The sequence below is a fragment of the Poromitra crassiceps genome, assembly GCF_964638095.1.
Source record: "Poromitra crassiceps genome assembly, chromosome: 23".
In the NCBI taxonomy this organism is placed as follows: domain Eukaryota; kingdom Metazoa; phylum Chordata; class Actinopteri; order Beryciformes; family Melamphaidae; genus Poromitra; species Poromitra crassiceps.
The window spans coordinates 10329940-10347488 of record NC_139639.1 but is presented as its reverse complement, the minus strand read 5'-3'; the positions used below and the strand labels follow the sequence as shown (position 1 = coordinate 10347488).

The following is a 17549-nucleotide window of genomic DNA, read 5'->3' as shown; positions in this document are numbered from 1 at the left end:
GGAGGAGAGAGAGAGAGAGAGAGGAAGGATAGAGAAGTCAGACACGAGACTACAAGCAAACATTCTGAATCATGACATTTTAAAAATGTCTGTTATAGGAATTCAGATTAGAGCTGCAACGATTAATCAATTAGTTGTCAACTATTAAATTAATTGATAACAATTTTCATAACTGATTAATCTTGTGAGTAATAAAATAATAATATTAATAATATTATTATTAATAATAATAACAATCTCTCATTCCAGCTTCTTAAATGTGAACATTTTCTGGTTTCTTTACTCTTCTATGACAGTAAACTGAATATCTTTGAGTTGTGGACAAAACAAGACATTCAAAATTCACCATTTTCTGACATTTTATATCGGTTTTTAATCGATTAATCAAGGAAATAATTGACAGACTAATTGACAAATGAACATAATCGTTAATTGGAGCCCAAATTCAGATTTCCAGCCAGTTCCTGTTACATACATGATCCAGAAAGGTAATGAAAGGTAATGAAACAGACTGGACTCACAGAGTGGCCAGGCTCTGTCCCGTCTTGGGGTCCCAGAATTTGATTGGCTGCTGGCTGTCCTTGCTGCCCGACACCACCAGGCCTTTGGTGGGGTGCCAGTCTACACACTTCACATCTGCTCCGTGACCTACACACACACACACACAGAGAAAGCAGGCGCACACACACAGAGCGCACACACACACACACACACACACAGAGAAAGCAGGCGCACACACACAGAACGCACACACACACACACACAGAAAGCAGGCGCACACACACAGAACGCACACACACACACACACACACAGAGAAAGCAGGCGCACACACACAGAGCGCACACACACACACACACACACAGAGAAAGCAGGCGCACACACACAGAACGCACACACACACACACACACACAGAGAAAGCAGGCGCACACACACAGACGTTAGACAGGGGCGTGTGTCTGTGTGTCAGAGACAAGACACAAGCAAAGCGTTTAATATGAAGGGGAAGGTTCACACTGGGCCTGTGCTCATTATGAACATTTCCTTGTATGATTATTTTGGACCAAAATGATCTCAACATACGATATTATCCAGATGATTATTAATAAGATGAAAACCTTAAAATTAGTCCCGGAATATACTTAAAAATTACAACTCAATAACAACTTAAAAACTAGTTTATTGGCAGCAAGACATTTCACTGTTCTTCTTTAACACGTTTTAATGTAAGAATGTACAATAAAATGCTGATTTAGATGATACAAACTGTAAGGAGAGTTTTAAACACATAATAATCCAAATAACAGCTTCTAAAATAAAGTCCAATAAGTCTCAAGAGGTTTACTGGTCTGCCTCCACTTATCATTAGTGACATTAAATGGAATGACAGAGACATTCCTGTGTGCAGTTTGTTGTTTTTCACACTGATATACAATAATTAGCGGTCATTATTCCATCCACAGGTCAGTGGTTCTCAACCCGGGGTGGGGACCCCCTGGGGCATTTCAGGGTAATTTTGGAGGATCATGACATGATTTATGCGACAGGAAAAACAAACTATTATGTCTATTTTTTTCTCCTCAATTTCTCTCCTGTTTTCAGCCTTCTCTGATGCTGCTGTCATCTAGACTGTGATTGGTTGATCTGCTCTCCAGGTCTCCAAGCATCATTCAGTCGTATGTTTTATTAAAAACATCACATTGGCTGCTGATTGACCGTTTCTTTGCATCTTATTTTGAGCAAATTATTTTTCTCTTCTGCTTCTAAACTGTAAAACATAAGCAAAGTAAATATTGTTGAGAGGCACTGTACTGTACGGTGTGTGTGTTTATGACTTTTTGTCCGTCTGTTATAAAGAGCTGAGTGGTGGAAATATGATCATTTTTTTATACAGTAGTTATCACATAATACAATGTTACTTTTATTGCTCATCATATTCCATTTTAATGCGGGGGGGGTTTTAGCCTGTAGAGTCTACAGGCTATTTTGACTTAGAGTTTGGCCTAGTTACAAGTCTTCTGTTTAACCCCTCGCACCCGGAGGTCCCCTTTACATTTTAAATAACATTCACATGTAATCCATGTGCTCTTCAGTATCTGCTGTTCCAACGTGTCACTGAAGCTATAATAATAATAATAATAATACATTATTATTATTATTATTATGCTGCTGATACTGAGATACATATTCAAAGCCAACAAGACCCCCCTCCATTTCTCCACACATACAGCATGTCCCTGTAATGTCATGTCATGTAATGTCCCTGTAATGTAATGTATTGTCCCTGTAATGTCATGTCATGTAATGTCCCTGTAATGTCATGTCATGTAATGTCCCTGTAATGTCATGTCATGTCATGTCCCTGTAATCCAGCCTGAGATTTCTGCTGTTTTTGTTGTTAGGATACATATCAGCTATAATATCATCTATACAGAACGTGGTGGTGGTGTTGTGTATGTGGTGGTGTTGTGGTGTGTATGTGGTGGTGTTGTGGTGTGTATGTGTTGTGTATGTGGTGGTGGTGTTGTGTACTGTATGTGGTGTTGTGGTGTGTATGTGTTGTGTATGTGGTGTTGTGTTGTGTATGTGGTGGTGTTGTGTACTGTATGTGGTGTTGTGGTGTGTATGTGTTGTGTATGTGGTGTTGTGTATGTGGTGGTGGTGTTGTGTATGTGGTGTTGTGGTGTTGTGTATGTGGTGTTGTGGTGTTGTGTATGTGGTGTTGTGTATGTGGTGTTGTGTATGTGGTGTTGTGTATGTGGTGGTGTTGCGGGCAGTAACCTACCTCTGAGGATCCGCTCCTCATGGCAGCGCATGAAGTCCCAGATGCGCACGGTGCCGTCGTCTGAACACGTGGCAAACTTATTATCCGTGGGAGAGAAACTGAAGAGAGGCAGAGAGGCAGGGAGAGCACACAGTCAGACAGGCAGACAGACAGACAGGCAGGGAGAGCACACAGTCAGACAGGCAGACAGACAGACAGGCAGGGAGAGCACACAGTCAGACAGGCAGACAGACAGACAGGCAGGGAGAGCACACAGTCAGTCAGACAGACAGGCAGACAGGCAGGGAGAGCACACAGTCAGTCAGACAGGCAGACAGACAGGCAGGGAGAGCACACAGTCAGTCAGACAGGCAGACAGACAGGCAGGGAGAGCACACAGTCAGTCAGACAGGCAGACAGACAGGCAGGGAGAGCACACAGTCAGTCAGACAGACAGACAGGCAGGGAGAGCACACAGTCAGTCAGACAGACAGACAGGGAGAGCACACAGTCAGACAGGCAGGGAGAGCACACAGTCAGTCAGACAGACAGACAGGGAGAGCACACAGTCAGTCAGACAGACAGACAGGGAGAGCACACAGTCAGTCAGACAGACAGACAGACAGACAGTCACACAGTCAGTCAGACAGACAGACAGACAGACAGACAGGGAGAGCACACAGTCAGACAGACAGACAGGCAGGGAGAGCACACAGTCAGACAGACAGTCAGACAGGGAGAGCACACAGTCAGTCAGACAGACAGACAGACAGGCAGGGAGAGCACACAGTCAGTCAGACAGACAGACAGACAGGCAGGGAGAGCACACAGTCAGTCAGACAGGCAGACAGACAGGCAGGGAGAGCACAGTCAGACAGACAATCAGACAGACAGGCAGGGAGAGCACACAGTCAGACAGACAGGCAGACAGACAGGCAGGGAGAGCACACAGTCAGTCAGACAGACAGACAGGCAGGCAGACAGGCAGGGGCTCTGCTCTCTGCTGGGGGGCACCACCACACAGTTTCACTATTCCACCTGTCCACTAGGCGTACTTTGTCCTCTGCTTACATACTGTACATATGATTCAAAAACGTTTAATGAGGATATTGTCAAAATGTGGCTTTATATGAGCGGTTAAATGTCAAGTTATTGCATTTTCAAAACGCCAATCAGGTCCAGTCTGAAAGTCTCGACTATAACAGCACTTTGACTCCACTTTCACACCAACACCCCCTGCTGCTGCTGTCCCCATCGGTGCTCCACCTCCTCTGCTGAGCGAGGGAGAGGTGTAGAGAGAAGCCAAAGTCAACGCCACTTCCTGCTTCAGCATGTGTACCAAGGGATTTCATTGGCCATTTTATTTTCCACAGACTTTCAGTAAAATGCTTATAAAAAATAGTTTTACTTGGTCAAACCAAGTGATTCAGCTATATTTAGAATCTGGAGAGACCACAGAACATTTCACTCAAACCAAAACTTTAAAAAACATTGAAAAAAATATTTTCTTTAAATCTGCTTTTTTTTTAACGTTTTGGTCCAAGTGAAATGTTCTGTGGTCTCTCCTGTTTCTAAATACATCTGAACCGTTTGGTTTGAACAAGTAAAACTATTTTTATAAGCATTTTACGAAATGTCTATGGGAAAATAAATGGCGGATGAAAATCTCTGGTACACATGCTGAAGCAGGAAGTGACGTTCACTTTGGCTCTCTATACTGGCACATGCTTCCTCTGATACATGTGCAGTTGCCAGCTGCTTCTTTTCACCTGACAGCGAGGAGTAACACCGTGGGAGGATCATGCTATTCCCCAGGTTCCCCTCCCCCAGAACACGACTCATACCACACTGGCTTCCCACCCAGACACAGCCAATTGGGCCTTTGTGGACACCCGCTCTGAGACAAGAGCACATTTAGAAACTGAGCCATGAAATCTGAATAATATGGGAGCTTCAAAATCCAAAATGGCGTCTTCAACAGCGACTGTTGAAGACCACCTCAACCTGTTGAAGACCACCTCAACATGTTGAAGACCACCTCAACCTGTTGAAGACCACTTTAAGGCTGCAGTCAGACATGTTTTTGTCTGGTGTTGACTTCCCTCCTGCTCTTCACTAAAGAACATTAACTTAAAGGAACAAGCAGCTTCACAGGTCCACAGGTCAAACTTCCACCTGTGACAACCTTCAGAAACCATCACCCAAAGCCAACCTCGTACCTCAAGACCACAGCTAGGGACGGATCAGACCACAGCTAGGGACGGATCGTTTTGAACGTTTCCAGACCAGACAGATTTCTACACAAACACTCAAACACGCCAAATGGTTCTCCACTGCTGCACACAGAGAGAGACAGTCAAACCCTGTGTGACACCTACAGCTCCAGAGGAAACACCATCATCCTCCTACACCTCCTGCTGCTGCTTTAGACACACAGCCTGAGGCGTAACGAGGCCAATCCAGCTCAAAGCCGTTATGAAAGCTACAACAATTAATCATTAGTTGTCCACTATTAAATTAATTGCCAACTGTTTTGGTAATTCTCTAATTCCAGCTTGGTAAATGTGAATACTTTCTGGTTTCTTTACTCCTCTGAGAGTAAACTGAATATATTTGGGTTGTGGACAAAACATGACATTTGAGGACGTCATCTTGGGATTTGGGAAACACTGATCCACATTTTTCACCAAACAACGAATCGATTAATCGAGGAAATAATTGACAGACTAATTGACAATGGACATAATGGTTAGTTGTGGCCCTAGCTGTTAGCCTACCTAGCTGTTAGCCTACCTAGCTGTTAGCCTACCTAGCTGTTAGCCTACCTAGCTGTTAGCCTAGCCTTTATCCATCTCCATGATTAAATCCATACAGATCACAAAGTTACACAAGGATTTTGTAAACTCTTGTAAAACAGCTGCAACTCAATATGAGGAAGCTGCTCCTTGTGTTTTGGACATTCAGCATCTCTCTCTCGGTGTGTGTCTCTCTCTATCTCTCTCTCTGTGTCTCTCTCTCTCTCTGTGTGTGTGTGTCTCTCTCACTCTCTGTGCGTGTGTGTCTCTCTCTCCCTCTCTGTCTCTGTGTGTGTGTGTGTGTGGGTCTCTCTCTGTGTGTCTCTCTCTCTCTGTGTGCGTGTGTGTGTGTCTCTGTGTGTGTGTGTGTGTCTCTCTCTCTCTCTCTGTGTGTGTGTGTGTGTGTCTCTCTCTCTCTCTCTGTGTGCATGTGTGTGTGTGTGTGTGTGTGTCTCTCTCTCTCTCTCTCTGTGTCTCTCTCTCTCTCTGTGTGTGTGTGTGTGTGTCTCTCTCTCTCTGTGTGCGTGTCTCTCTCTTTCTCTGTGTGTGTGTGTCTCACTCTCTCTCTCTGTGTGTGTGTGTGTGTGTGTCTCTCTCTCTGTCTCTTCCGGATGCAAAGACAACAGAAGAGGCTGAAAGGGGAACGTGTCCAGGACAGTTGGCTCAGTGTTTGGGCTTCCTAAAGCGACACACTGGAGAGCTGAGCCTTGAATGTGTGATGTGACTGACTGGGATGTCAACTCTGGCTCTGCTCCATGAGGCAGTGAAGTGAGGCATCAGCAACACAAATCATCACATCACAGATTCAAGGCTTTTGTCTGTGACTTCAGTGACGTGTAGCTTGAGGACAGAGTGGTGACTGAACTGTCTTAAACAGGTGTCAATGACAGGTCTAAGCTGGTTAACTGCCAACTACACAGAGCAGGGTTTCCTATTTGAACAGAAGTGTATTTAGAGTAGCGACGCACGATGAGATCAGCTGATTAAAGGTTTTAATATGAGCTCTCACATGAGGCCCGGGGGCGTTCAGGTATTGTAGCGGTAGATTCCCTGCCTACCAACATGAGGGTCGCAGGTTCGCGCCCCTGTGTAACCTCCGGCTTGATCAGGCATTCATACAGACATGATTGGCTGTGTCTGCACGGTGGGGTACGAGTCCTGGTCGCTGCACTAGCACCTTCTCTGGTCGGTCGGGGCCGCTGTTCGGGGGGGGGGGGGGGGGGGGGGGGGGAACTGGGGGGAATAGCATGATCCTCCTATGTGCTACGTCCAGCCGGAATTTAGGTTCTGCAGATAAATGTAGTTTAGTTCAAAGTTGAACTGAATGAGTTAAACTGAACGAATGTGAAGACTTACAATCCGACAGCAGCAGCTCTTCTAAATCAAAGGAATAAACCTGGTGGGCGTCCGGGGTAGTGCAGCAGCAGCCTGCCTACCAACACGAGGGTCGCAGGTTCGATTTGGAAGAGATTTTCACTGGACAGGGACGGGCTGTTGAGTAGGCCTGCAACTAACAAATATTTTCCTGGTCGATTAACCTGTTGATTCATTTCTCGATTAATCTTTGAGTTGTTTGGTTTATAAAATGTCTCAACATGGTGAAAATTGTGGATCAGTGTTTCCCAAAGCCCAAGATGACGTCCTCAAATGTCTTGTTTTGGCCACAACCCAGAGATATTCAGTTTACTGTCCTAGAGTAAAAGAAACCAGAAAATATTCACATTTAACAAGTTGGAATCAGAGAATTTTGACTTTTCAGCTTAAAAATGACTCAAAGGGATTAATCGATTATCAAAATAGCTGACGGTTCGTTTTAAAATCGATGAATAAGGTTGCAGCTCTAAATGCTGAGGTCAACATAAAGGTGTGCAATTATCAAACTGACTTTTTGTTTGCGGTCAAATGTTTCTCCATATTTACGGCCTGAAGTTGTGTAGGACAACCTAACTATGGAGGAAGAGATGTTTGGCCAACAGAAGCTGCAGCTAAACTGTGCATCGCTTGAGAAGACACACAGAGAACATTCTGTATTAACACTTTCCTCAGCACCTTTCTCATTGTACTGTGATTAATAAGTGCTAAACATTGTTCAGTAATCTCAAACCTTTGTTTTCAATGCCCTCCTCTATCCCCTTAAAAGGCTATAGAAATCCTATTGCAGACGACACCATATAATAAACTACAGTGCATCAGTAAACATAATCACAAGAGGGGGGGGGGGGGGGGCTGAAAGGTGGAGCACTGCTGTGTCTACCTGTTGTGTTCATGTTGTAAATGGCCTCAATTCAAATGAATGAGCAGATATGTAAACGTAAAGTCTGGTGACGAGACAAAGTTCATTATAGAGAGCCAAAGTGGAACGTCACTTCCTGCTTCAGCACTGTACCAGAGATTTTCATCCCCCATTTATTTTCCCATAGACATTTTGTAAAATGCTTATAAAAATAGTTTTACTTTGTTCAAACTAGTGTCCTCTAGAGAGAGAGTGGTGTCAGCGGAGGACCAAAATGCAAAACTCAGTAGCCAATGAACAGCCAGGAATGGGTCACGCGCTACATTTGCATGCTAAAATAAAGCTGATAATGTACAATTTGATTCAAGGGGGGGGAAAACTCTTTCAAAGTACAACACAAACTGTCTATTTTGCTGCAACTCGACAGTGCTGCTTTTTTTACTCAAGAGTTCCACTTTCTACTTCCTGGAAAAAAACTGGTCCATTGGAGCGAATGGAGATGTCGGAACTCTTCTATTATACGGCTCTGGTTCAAACCAAACAGTTCAGATATATTTAGAAACAGGAGAGACCACATAACATAACTAACCCCGGATTTAAGGAAAATATTTTTTCTGTGTTGTTTTTTTTAGCTTTGGTCGGAGTGAAATGTTCTATGCTCTCTCCCGATTCTAAATATAGCTGAACCGTTTCTGGTTTGACAAAGTAAAACTATTTTTATAAGCATTTTATGAAATGTCCATGGGAAAATAAATGGCGGATGAAAATCTCTGGTACAGTGCTGAAGCAGGAAGTAAGCGGTCACTTTGCCTCTCTATATTCCTGACAATAAATGAGGAGAATAACTGAACAGGAATGGTTTGCTGAGGTTTCTATGGAAACATCTCTAGTCTGCCTGAAAGTAAGTTTCTGGTGGCAGATAATCATATTCCCACAGGCCGATATCCCTCAGACACTTTTCCTAAGATAATGACACACTAGTTTAGTGCGCTCTCCTGCTCAACCTGCACCTACAACTCACTCAGCTTGTGTCAAGAAGACTATGAAACAAGATGAAATAGCTCCACCCGGTGGCCTTTCAGTGTAATCTACAACACAAGCCCGCATCACACAGACATCCCGGAGAGGCAGGGATAAAAGTCTCTTCCACTCTCCTAACAAAAAGTACAAATTCACTTCTGGTGAACTTAAAGGGATAGTTCGGTTTGTTTGAAGTTGGGTCCTATCAGCTAGTCACATACACTAACGTAATTAGGTACAGTGTTCTGGACGCTGAGCGCAGTGTCTAACGAGATCCGGCACCCAGAGGAGCAGCCTCGCGCAGCCTCACCAGCTTTTTCTCTCTCAGTACTGGGGGTCAACAACTAAAACTATAACTGTAATTTAGCCACCTAAAACAACGCCCACCTAAACAAATCGATATCCGTGTACATGCACGCTCTATTTTGACAATTTTCAGCGCTTTACTTTTCCGCAAAACAGCAGTTTCATTCGGCACTGCTTTTTCTCCAAACCGTCTGTCTAAACTACCGTGTTCCTCTGCTAAAAGCCAGGTCAGAGCCGCAGCACTGGATTACTCCGCAGTTATTTGGGGGTAGGCAATTTTATTTCTCCCGGTTTGAAGACACAACAAATAGAATACACGGACGAAAATATGAGTGATTTTGATAGCGAGGATGATATGCCATTCACCTTGGTGACAAGAGGATACAATTATGAACCAGAGAGAATACAGAAGAGGAACTTTTGCAGAGAGTGAACAGGCAGAGAGATGCGCCTGCTGTCTAAATGCCTGGGTGCCCTGGCTGCAAACCTTATTCACCATTCCCAGGATAAATTGTGGAAAACGACCCAGACCAGAGAGGCCAGGTGACTTGTTGTCTCTAAAGTAAGTCAGTGTTTTATCTCTCTTCTTCCTGTTTTGTAAACCGCGGCTCTGTGCTCTGTGCTGGCTTTAGCGGAGGAATACGGTGGTTGTACGGCTGGGAGAAAAAGCAGTGCTGAATGAAACTGCTGTTTTGCGGAAAAGTAAAGTGCTGAAAATTGTCAAAATAGAGCGTGCATGTACACAGATATCGATTTGTTAAGGTGGGCGTTGTTTTAGGTGTTTTTTTTTTTTTTTCAAGATTTATTTTATTTTTCGTACAGTTGCTCATTCGTTGACAATATTACAGATAAACATCTCTGCTTGAGCACACGCACATTGCGTAAAATAAAACAAGACAAACCAAACAAAATAAACAAATAAATCCCAACCCCATCCCTCCCCCCACCCATCTCCCTTGTATGGATCTCTACATACATACATACATACATACATACATACATACATACATACATACATACATACAAACAATTTCTAGCATTCATTAAAATTAGGTTTGGTCCAGGTAGAGATGCTAATTAGCTATGGTCACCTGTTCTTAGAGATGGTAGCATATCAATAAAGGGCCCCCAAATTTTCTGGAAGGTTGCAGGTTTCTTTCTTACATTATACAGTATCTTCTCTGGAGTACAGTAAGACACAAGCTCATTAATCCAGTGTCTCTGTGATGGAGATACTTGTGATTTCCAGTTGATCAGTATGCATTTTTTAACTGCAGTACTAGCAAGTAGGATAAAGTATTTCTTGTACTGGTTCACTTCAGCAGAGCTCATGTCCCCCAATATCCATACTTTTGGGTCCTGTCCAATTTGAGAGCCTACTATCTCTGAAGTTAATGTAATAACGTACTTCCAAAACTCTTCAATCACGGGGCAGCTCCAAAGCATGTGTAGGAGGTCTCCTTCTGTTGTTTTAGGTGTTTTAGGTGGCTAAATTACGTTTTAGTTGTTGACCCCCAGTACTGAGAGAGAAAAAGCTGGTGAGGCTGCGCGAGGCTGCTCCTCTGGGTGCCGGATCTCGTTAGACACTGCGCTCAGCGTCCAGAACACTGTACCTAATTACGTTAGTGTATGTGACTAGCTGATAGGACCCAACTTCAAACAAACCGAACTATCCCTTTAAATAAGAAAAAAAAGCATAAAAAAAAAATCTATAGATTTTTTTTGAAATGGCATGTAAAGTGTTTCATGGTCAGAAGCAAAAGGGGAGTGTAACACTGAGCAGTGAGGAGGGGGGAGTGTAACACTGAGCAGTGAGGAGGGGGAGTGGAACACTGAGCAGTGAGGAGTGTAACACTGAGCAGTGAGGAGGGGGAGTGTAACACTGAGCAGTGAGGAGTGTAACACTGAGCAGTGAGGAGGGGGAGTGTAACACTGAGCAGTGAGGAGGGGGAGTGTAACACTGAGCAGGGAGGAGGGGGAGTGGAACACTGAACACTGAGCAGTGAGGAGTGTAACACTGAGCAGTGAGGAGGGGGAGTGGAACACTGAGCAGTGAGGAGTGTAACACTGAGCAGTGAGGAGGGGGGAGTGTAACACTGAGCAGTGAGGAGTGTAACACTGAGCAGTGAGGAGGGGGGAGTGTAACACTGAGCAGTGTAACACTGAGCAGTGAGGAGGGGGGAGTGTAACACTGAGCAGTGAGGAGTGTAACACTGAGCAGGGAGGAGGGGGAGTGGAACACTGAACACTGAGCAGTGAGGAGTGTAACACTGAGCAGTGAGGAGGGGGAGTGGAACACTGAACACTGAGCAGTGAGGAGTGTAACACTGAGCAGTGAGGAGGAGGGAGTGTAACACTGAGCAGTGAGGAGGAGGGAGTGTAACACTGAGCAGTGAGGAGGGGGAGTGTAACACTGAGCAGTGAGGAGGGGGAGTGGAACACTGAGCAGTGAGGAGGGGGGAGTGTAACACTGAGCAGTGAGGAGGGGGGAGTGTAACACTGAGCAGTGAGGAGGGGGAGTGTAACACTGAGCAGTGAGGAGGGGGGAGTGTAACACTGAGCAGTGAGGAGGGGGAGTGGAACACTGAGCAGTGAGGAGGGGGGAGTGTAACACTGAGCAGGGAGGAGGGGGAGTGTAACACTGAGCAGTGAGGAGGGGGAGTGGAACACTGAGCAGTGAGGAGTGTAACACTGAGCAGTGAGGAGGGGGAGTGTAACACTGAGCAGTGAGGAGGGGGAGTGTAACACTGAGCAGTGAGGAGGGGGGAGTGTAACACTGAGCAGTGAGGTACTGGGCGGTGGTGTGATGTTACTGATCTTTATTCACCAGGTCCTCTAAGATGGCCGCCACAACAAAGGCAGCGAGCCCCGTGTCCCAGGAGACCCCAGAGTGAAACAGGAAGTGGGGGGGGGGGGGGGGGCTGTGAAGGAGACTGTATGTAATGGAGCTGAAACGTTGACGTTCCCATACTTTCAGTGGCAACTGATTCTGGAAGGAAATTTCCCATTTCATCTCAGATATTCCTGAATAGTTAATATTAAGCTATGAAACAAGCAGCTGTGACTTCTACAAGGAAAAGCTTATCAAAGATTCAGAAAACATCTTTTTTAAGGGGCACCGGCACCACCAAATTGTGTAAAAATAATGTCATGTTTTTAAAGAGCGAATGAACGACTATCCTGATGATCCTGTGAGACACGTGGTCAGACTATCCTGATGATCCTGTGTGACACGTGGTCAGACTATCCTGATGATCCTGTGTGACACGTGGTCAGACTATCCTGATGATCCTGTGTGACACGTGGTCAGACTATCCTGATGATCCTGTGTGACACGTGGTCAGACTATCCTGATGATCCTGTGAGACACGTGGTCAGACTATCCTGATGATCCTGTGTGACACGTGGTCAGACTATCCTGATGATCCTGTGTGACACGTGGTCAGACTATCCTGATGATCCTGTGTGACACGTGGTCAGACTATCCTGATGATCCTGTGTGACACGTGGTCAGACTATCCTGATGATCCTGTGTGACACGTGGTCAGACTATCCTGATGATCCTGTGTGACACGTGGTCAAACTATCCTGATGATCCTGTGTGACACGTGGTCAGACTATCCTGATGATCCTGTGTGACACGTGGTCAGACTATCCTGATGATCCTGTGAGACACGTGGTCAGACTATCCTGATGATCCTGTGTGACACGTGGTCAGACTATCCTGATGATCCTGTGAGACACGTGGTCAGAGGAGCTCTGCCTCGTCTCACACACAGTGATGCTAACTAACAAGAAGAACAAGAGGGAAGACTGATCTGAAATCATGCTCCTCATGTCTGACAGCAAAGACAAAGGAATGAGTGACAGGTGCATCTGAATGAGTGACAGGTGCATCTGAATGAGTGACAGGTGCATCTGAATGAGTGACAGGTGCATCTGAATGAGTGACAGGTGCATCTGAATGAGTGACAGGTGCATCTGAATGAGTGACAGGTGCATCTGAATGAGTGACAGGTGCATCTGAATGAGTGACAGGTGCATCTGATCATGTGGGTCATAAGCATGTTATGCTTTGTTTGACATACAGCACATGGGCCAGACGTGACCATGTATTTCTTATATGAGTGGTTCTCAACCTTTTGACACTAAGTACCACCTCAGAACTGACCACCATATGAAGGTATGAGAGGGAGGGAGTCCTGCGTACCACAGGCTGAGATCCACTGGCCTAGATGAAGGCTGATGAAGGTCTTATGACCAGAACAAATGATTCAATCAAGTATCAGATGAGTCTAGACCGAGTGCAGGAATATATCTATTGATCTGTGTATCATGTCTGACAGCTGGAGCAGCTGATCACAGAGACAGGTTACTAGCTGACTAACGTTTCCTCTGCCCCCCGATAGTCAACCAACCAGAAGAGTATTCGCCAGCAAGGTTTTCATCTGTCAGTTCGTCGCAGGAAGCTAAAGTGATGCATGCACAAATGACACCACTGACATCAACTTAACTCAAATCAACTCAATAACTGTCAAACTAAATGAATGACTGCAAAACTGTTTACACACTTCTAGGGGTGCTCCAAAAAAATCGATTCTGAAAGGATCGCGATTCTTAATGCCACGATTCCTGGGTCGATTCCAAACTCCCAAGAATCATTTCTTAAAATCGTTAAAATATATATATATATTTTTTTTTTACAGTGCACCTGAACGCAACATGCAAGATACCGGCTGAATAAGTGTCCAAATGTTCATGTCATTTGTGTACTGTACTGCCACGGTGCCACCACGTCTTGCACTTAAGAACTCTGGTTAATGTATTCCCCCCAAAATCTATAAATCCTTCTCAAAGTCTACAGATCCCCCCCAGCCTATAAATCCATCTTATCTGAAGAACATAAGTTTGCAAAATGAATTTAGGCCCTGACTGTAATACAGAAGTTGAATTTGAAGTTCAGCATTAATACATTTGTGATTTTTTGTCTTAGATTTACCTTTGTGTGTTATTGCAATATAAAACTACATAATTGAGAATCGATTCTAGATTCTGGAATCGAGAATCGTTGGAATCGAGAATCGAGAATCGAGAATCGATTCTGGAATCGGATCGTGACCCCAGGAATCGGAATCGGATCGGATCATGGCTTAGCCGGATCGTCACACTTCAGATAGCTGCATGTGTGAGATCATGTGCAAAATAAATCAGCTGTGTTTTGTTCTGAAGTTCTCCTTTAACATGTGTCATGATTGGTCGAATACCATTTAATCTCCCTCCAGTCTGCGTCTGTCAGTCTGCCTCTGTCAGTCTGCGTCTGTCAGTCTGCGTCTGGCCAAATGGGCAACTATCACTGAGATATGTCGATGGCAACTATACAGACGATTGTAGAAGAGAATCTGACTTGAGAGAACACTGCTGCAGCGCTGACCCGAGTCCTGCAACAGGTCGGGTACCGGCGGGTTACCCGCAAAAAGCTTGTGTAGCGGGTATTACAGAGATGCTCACAAGTCATTTTTGCAAGTTCAAGTCAAGTCTCAAGTCTTTGGTCACAAGTCCAAGTCAAGTCTCAAGTCCCTATGGATGAGGGTTCTATCATCTGCTGCATGTCATCCAGTCTGTTTAGAACACTGCATAGCTCAAACTAAGGAATTCAAAGCATGTACTGTATTATCCTCACTCCTTATCTATTAGAATACAGTAACAGCAATGATTAGAGATGACATCAGTAGACATTTCCTTCATGTTAATGCACCAAAAAAAATAAAGATTGTTCACAAGTCCCAAACCTTCAAGTCCAAGTCAAGTCTCAAGTCTTTGAGGACAAGTCTCAAGTCACTGTGTGTGTGACTTTAAGTGCGACTCAAGTCCAAGTCTCAAGTCAAAGTCCCCATCTCTGGTGGGTAAAAAAAATACTTCTATAAGTTAGTTAGTTATTGGACATTGTAAAAGTGCATTTCTGTCAGCGAAACAGCGATCATAAAGGCAGCGTGGATTATACCGGACATGTTTTGGATGGAAATATTTGGCAAGTCTGCTTGTTGCACACAACAGTGTTGTCTGATAGTGCTGACCAGCTGGTTACTGAACTAACGTTAGCTGCTGCTGCTAAGTGCTACTGCTAACGTTACAGGTGATGAGTCTCAGCTAGAGACTGCTCATTATTAGCCTCCTGTGTGAAACGGTGGCCGTTTGGTTTGGTTCAAAGTGAGCGACTGTGTTTCTAGCCTGTGTGATTCATTGATCACAGGTAACGGGTCGGGCCACGGGTCTTCTATTAACGGGTCTGAGCGGGGCCGGTTTTGATTTTGAGATAATCACGGGTAACGGGGCGGGCCACGGTTCTTATAGTGACAGGTCTGGGGGGGCACGGGTTTGCAAAATTGGACCCGTGCAGGACTCTGGCGCTGACTGCCAACAGTCCAGCCAGAGAGTGTGTACCTCAGCGGTGCCTGCGCGGCCGCTGTCAAGTAATATATACACTTTAATAACTAAATTAATAACATAAACAGGCACGGATTAGACGACCACAAGAGAAGCAGGGAAATCTGTGTTCGAGGGCTTCGCTCTGGTCTGGCTACCAACTGCGCACAACTTTGATGTGGGTAACGTTTCCATGGTAACAAGGTCTCAAAGCGTGCGGGCAGTGTAGGAATTCACCCAGAACTCAGGAATAAAACATGGCTTCTAGCATCAAATTTGAAATCAGATTGAAGGAACATTCATAGTGGTTTCACATTCTCATCTGATCTCACTTAAGTCGTCCTCACTCTGTTCAAACGTTCCAGCTGATGCCGAATGGAAATGAGGGGAAACCAACTTCTGAAGCCAACGTTTCAGCTCTACTGCTGCTATGTGGAAGTGTCATCATGTCAGCCAACTGCTCTTTACCAACAGACTCGTCTGGCACGGCTTCAGCACCAACAGACTCGTCTGGCACGGCTTCAGCACCAACAGACTCGTCTGGCACGGCTTCAGCACCAAACATCTTGATTCAAAAAGCTAAGGCTGCTGTGTGGCTGGGAGCAACAAAAAGCAGGATAATCAAACCAACAGTGTGACTGTGTGGCCGTGTGTCGCCCCCTCCTGGCATGTGTGTGAAGCACATGTAACATACTGCAGTGATGTCACTTTATTGTCTTTATTAGGGAAACCCTCCGCTTCACTTCATTGCACCGGACTAAAGATTGTTGACTCAAGTTTATTGGTAGAAAGTGAAACCCTGGGCTTTTATTGGTTATAATTACAACCCTCCACTCAACTTTATTGGTCAAGCTGTATCCCATTGGGCCTAGCCAGTGTTTCTTTATATAATCACTTTATTGAACAAGACCTTTTCTGTACATAGGAATTATGTAGAGCAAAGAAATCAAGAGACAACAGCTCAGATAGAAATAATAATAGGAGGGATATCAACAACAGATCAACGCAGTGTTGCGACAGCACACACTTACATCTGTCATTTATCAACGGCAAGAAAACGGGGCGACACGGGGGGGAGGTGCAACAGCGCCCCCCTGTGGCCAGACCCCGGTACTGCAGGACGGGCAGTGACAATAGTAACAACAACAGACTTGGGTTAACTACAGAAAGTGGTAGATTGGGTATAAACCTGGCTTCTCTAATGGCCTCCTTGTGAGCCTGGAACATCTTGACGTTGTTCATGTTGGACTGCCAGTACTTCACGTAGCCGCCGTGGTCTGCCGTCAGCATCCACATGTCGTTATGAGACCACGTCATGGCGCGCACCGGGCTGTCGTGGGCCTGGGGGAGCAGATCAGGTGGTATATTAGTACTGCAAATATTAACACACAAAGTATTACAACAGTATCACAGCATGGCTTTCAAAATGGACAAAATATGGTTTGTTACAGTGAGATATGAAGGCAAACTGGATGGTGGTGCTGTGTGGCTCAATGGGGAACACTGCCAGGGTTAAGAGATCAATTCCCTATAGCAAGGCACTAACACACACCCAGGGTTAAGGGTTCAATTCCCCCTTCTCCACCAGTGGGCTGTACCACCAATGTCGTATAAGGAGATCCAGGATCTGTCCCTTGATCTGGTTTGGCTAAACCAGATAATTGCCATCTAGCTGGATTCTAGTTAACCTGTTAATCCCTAAGCCTATTTTTCAGCTCACCTGCCGAAAATGACATGCCCGAACTGAATGGAGTATATCTCCACAACTACAGGGTATTTTCTGAAAATTATTTTTTTCAAAAGCTAGCCAACACCTGTGAGATTGCTGTAGAAGTGTCAGAATCAATTACAAAAGTACTGTCTCAGAGTAAAATCAGTTGGAACATGGCAAAAAATTAAAAATTCAAGCTCCGCCTAAAAAAAACAACACTATTTTGGATGAAAAGCACCTGAAAATCATGGGTTGGTAGCCAAATTATTCTATGGAGCAGTAGACTAATATCTTATGA

General features: G+C 44.9%; 1 protein-coding gene across 1 annotated transcript in view; it reads right to left on the bottom strand.

The window, feature by feature from the left end:
• wdr33 (WD repeat domain 33) overlaps positions 1-17549 on the bottom strand; it is a 46453-nt gene that overhangs the window by 14555 nt on the left and 14349 nt on the right. Inside the window, exons 6-8 of the mRNA XM_083659530.1 lie at positions 16730-16881; positions 2785-2882; positions 522-648 (exon numbers count right to left, since the gene is read on the bottom strand). Coding sequence (XP_083515656.1) covers positions 522-648; positions 2785-2882; positions 16730-16881 — 377 coding nt within the window. The remainder of the gene's footprint in view (positions 1-521; positions 649-2784; positions 2883-16729; positions 16882-17549) is intronic.